Source organism: Dermacentor variabilis, chromosome 1, assembly GCF_050947875.1.
Source record: "Dermacentor variabilis isolate Ectoservices chromosome 1, ASM5094787v1, whole genome shotgun sequence".
In the NCBI taxonomy this organism is placed as follows: domain Eukaryota; kingdom Metazoa; phylum Arthropoda; class Arachnida; order Ixodida; family Ixodidae; genus Dermacentor; species Dermacentor variabilis.
The window spans coordinates 214507651-214510008 of NC_134568.1; the positions used below are offsets into that span (position 1 = coordinate 214507651).

Sequence of the window (2358 nt, forward strand, 5' to 3'; positions counted from 1 at the left end):
CGCTTGGTTATGCATTGTAGGTGACTGATCTTCACTGGAAGATGTAATATGCGTGAATGAAAACATTTTGTGAAGATCTTACTTTAGGAACGCGTTATTTGTGTAGCCATATCCACGTTTTACACGAAGCCTCTTACAACACCAGCCAACACAAGCCTCGCAGACACACATACCGTCATTGACGCACAGCGCTCCTTAGGAACATAGACGGTGGCGCCAGGTTTCCCTCTAGGTGTTAAAGTGAGAAACTCTATATGGTGCTTGGTAACCGCGGGCGTCTCGCATGTTTTTGTCGCAAATAGATTGCGCTGCGCACACCATGCGCGTGTTGCTGCATGCATGCTGCATGTTTCTTCAGTATGAGTCGCTGGCTCTTAACATTCTCGAGTGATTTCGCGGAATTCATGTGGAGCTGGAGTTCTCCCGACGCTTTATACAATTATCGGGGCTCCTACTGTAGATGGCACATTACCCTTTACGAACGCATCCACAAGTTGGGGCTAAAATTGTTGCTCGCATTAATTCATCAAAGTGAATCAGAGAGACAACGAAACCTGGCAATTTCTTCACGAGAAATCACGCATTCAGCGCTTTGGTTGATAACATCATCACAACAGTATTGAACTAACGCACATCTTTGTTTCTTGATACACGCCATAAATTAAGTGGATGATATGCGACGTCGATTCCGTCTGCTGCATTTTTGTTTTCGCCTAATTTGAGGATGCGAACCACCTTTGGCCGCATTCATCAACCGCTGTGCCTCGTGCTCAGCACGTGCCTTGTGCTGAGATATTTTTGCGTCGTGCTTTGCTTCTACATCGTGCACGGACTACTTTTCTTTCTATTTTTCACGCAATTGCAGCTCCCGCTCGTCTCAGGTTTCTTCTTCTTCGTCGTTGCTCAGGAAAGTCAAGAATTTGATGCGACGAGTAACTAAATTTCGGCTGAGGAAGATTGAGTAATTGACGAATTTCCTTGTAAATTATCCGCGGCAACACGAACCCATGACCTTCAGCAGTAACTCACCACTTCTGTTGCTTTCTAAAAGTAAGCGGACGAGCAAAGTATAAAAAAATCGAAGTATATATATTTCTTTTAGACGCCACATACGATCCCCCGATAGTGTACACCATCAGCTTCAGAAACTTCAACACCGAAAATGGCCACCGAAAGCCCATAAAACTCCACAACTCGATCTAGAGGTTATTTTTGCAATCCTTGTAGCAGAAACCAGAGCAGTCATAGAAGCAAGTGGCGTTCGCAAGTAGGGAAAGAAGAAGAAGAAGAAGACTGTTGTCAAGAGCGTCTGATCTCGGCTGAAGTCCCGAGCAGTTTCACGGCCGCTTTCTTTAGGCTAGGCTGTGGACGCGGAGCCAAAGTGGTAATGAAGCAGCAACCTCCAGGCGGCCTTGTGGTAAGTACTCAGACAACAGATGGGCCTGCGTTACCATCACAATTTCTGCTGCCTCCTGCTCGAGTGCTGCGTATATGGCTGCTCTGACAATGGCGTCTATAAAGGCGCAGGTTGGGCCGCCCATGGGATCTACCTGGAACGAAAACCTTCAACACGGAGGCGCCTTGGCGGCTGTAGCGGACTGCTGGGGTGAGGCAACCCCACAGAAGGGGGTGCTCACTTCCACCTGCGGGGGCGTCGACCACTGGGAGCGTGGCAGATCAGCGAGAAGCACCACCGGCCGAACCTACGTCAAGTGCAACCAAGAAGGGCACATGAGCCGGGATTGTGCCACTGCTGACAGTGGAGGACAACGAGGATGCCTCAGGTGTGGCGAGGAAGGCCACATGAGTAGAGATTGATCTTCAGACACTTGGGTGGTACACACCCATGTGTGGTCCGCTACGCTTCGTTTGTGGCCAAATTAGGCATTTTGTGTGTATGTTGTGCTATAATAGCTGGTTTATTTTAGGGAATATTGAAATTTGTACTTTTTTGACGATGATTTCGATAAATATAGCCTTATACCTTCCACTATCTTGTATTCCTTTTCCATGTTCGATTTCGTAGTTTTACTATTTTCGTGTGTTTATGGGCAGCATATATATATATATATATATGTATATATATATATATATATATATATATATATATATTCGCGCCATTCCATGCGACATCAAATGGGTAATTTACATTGCATGGAACGCAATTGCAACAACTGAACATACATGGGGTCCAACAAGAAATCGTGCGCTTGTCAAGCGTCAAAGCCCACAAGTGCGAAGTTTCCGAGAAGGATGTGCGGTGTTCGCACGTTTATGGCTCGTTAAGAATGGGGCATTCGGCGTCGGGAAAACGCAAAAAAAAAGAAAAAGAAAGTAGAATGTAAGGAAAAGTTACAT

General features: G+C 46.1%; 1 protein-coding gene across 1 annotated transcript; it reads left to right on the forward strand.

Moving 5' to 3' along the window:
• The first annotated feature begins 1294 nt into the window (after positions 1 to 1294).
• Positions 1295 to 1954, forward strand: LOC142572913 (uncharacterized). Its single transcript, XM_075682366.1, has 2 exons — positions 1295 to 1417; positions 1522 to 1954. The coding sequence occupies exons 1-2, from the start codon at positions 1388 to 1390 to the stop codon at positions 1816 to 1818; spliced, it is 327 nt and encodes a 108-aa protein (XP_075538481.1). The 5' UTR covers positions 1295 to 1387; the 3' UTR covers positions 1819 to 1954.
• The last annotated feature ends 404 nt before the right edge of the window (positions 1955 to 2358 follow it).

Excerpts from the sequence above, each read along its gene's own strand:
- LOC142572913 (XM_075682366.1), top strand. The coding sequence starts at position 1,388 with ATGAAGCAGCAACCTCCAGGCGGCCTTGTG. Across the intron at positions 1,418-1,521 it reads AACCTCCAGGCGGCCTTGTG|GCGCAGGTTGGGCCGCCCAT; the intron begins GTAAGTACTCAG and ends GCGTCTATAAAG.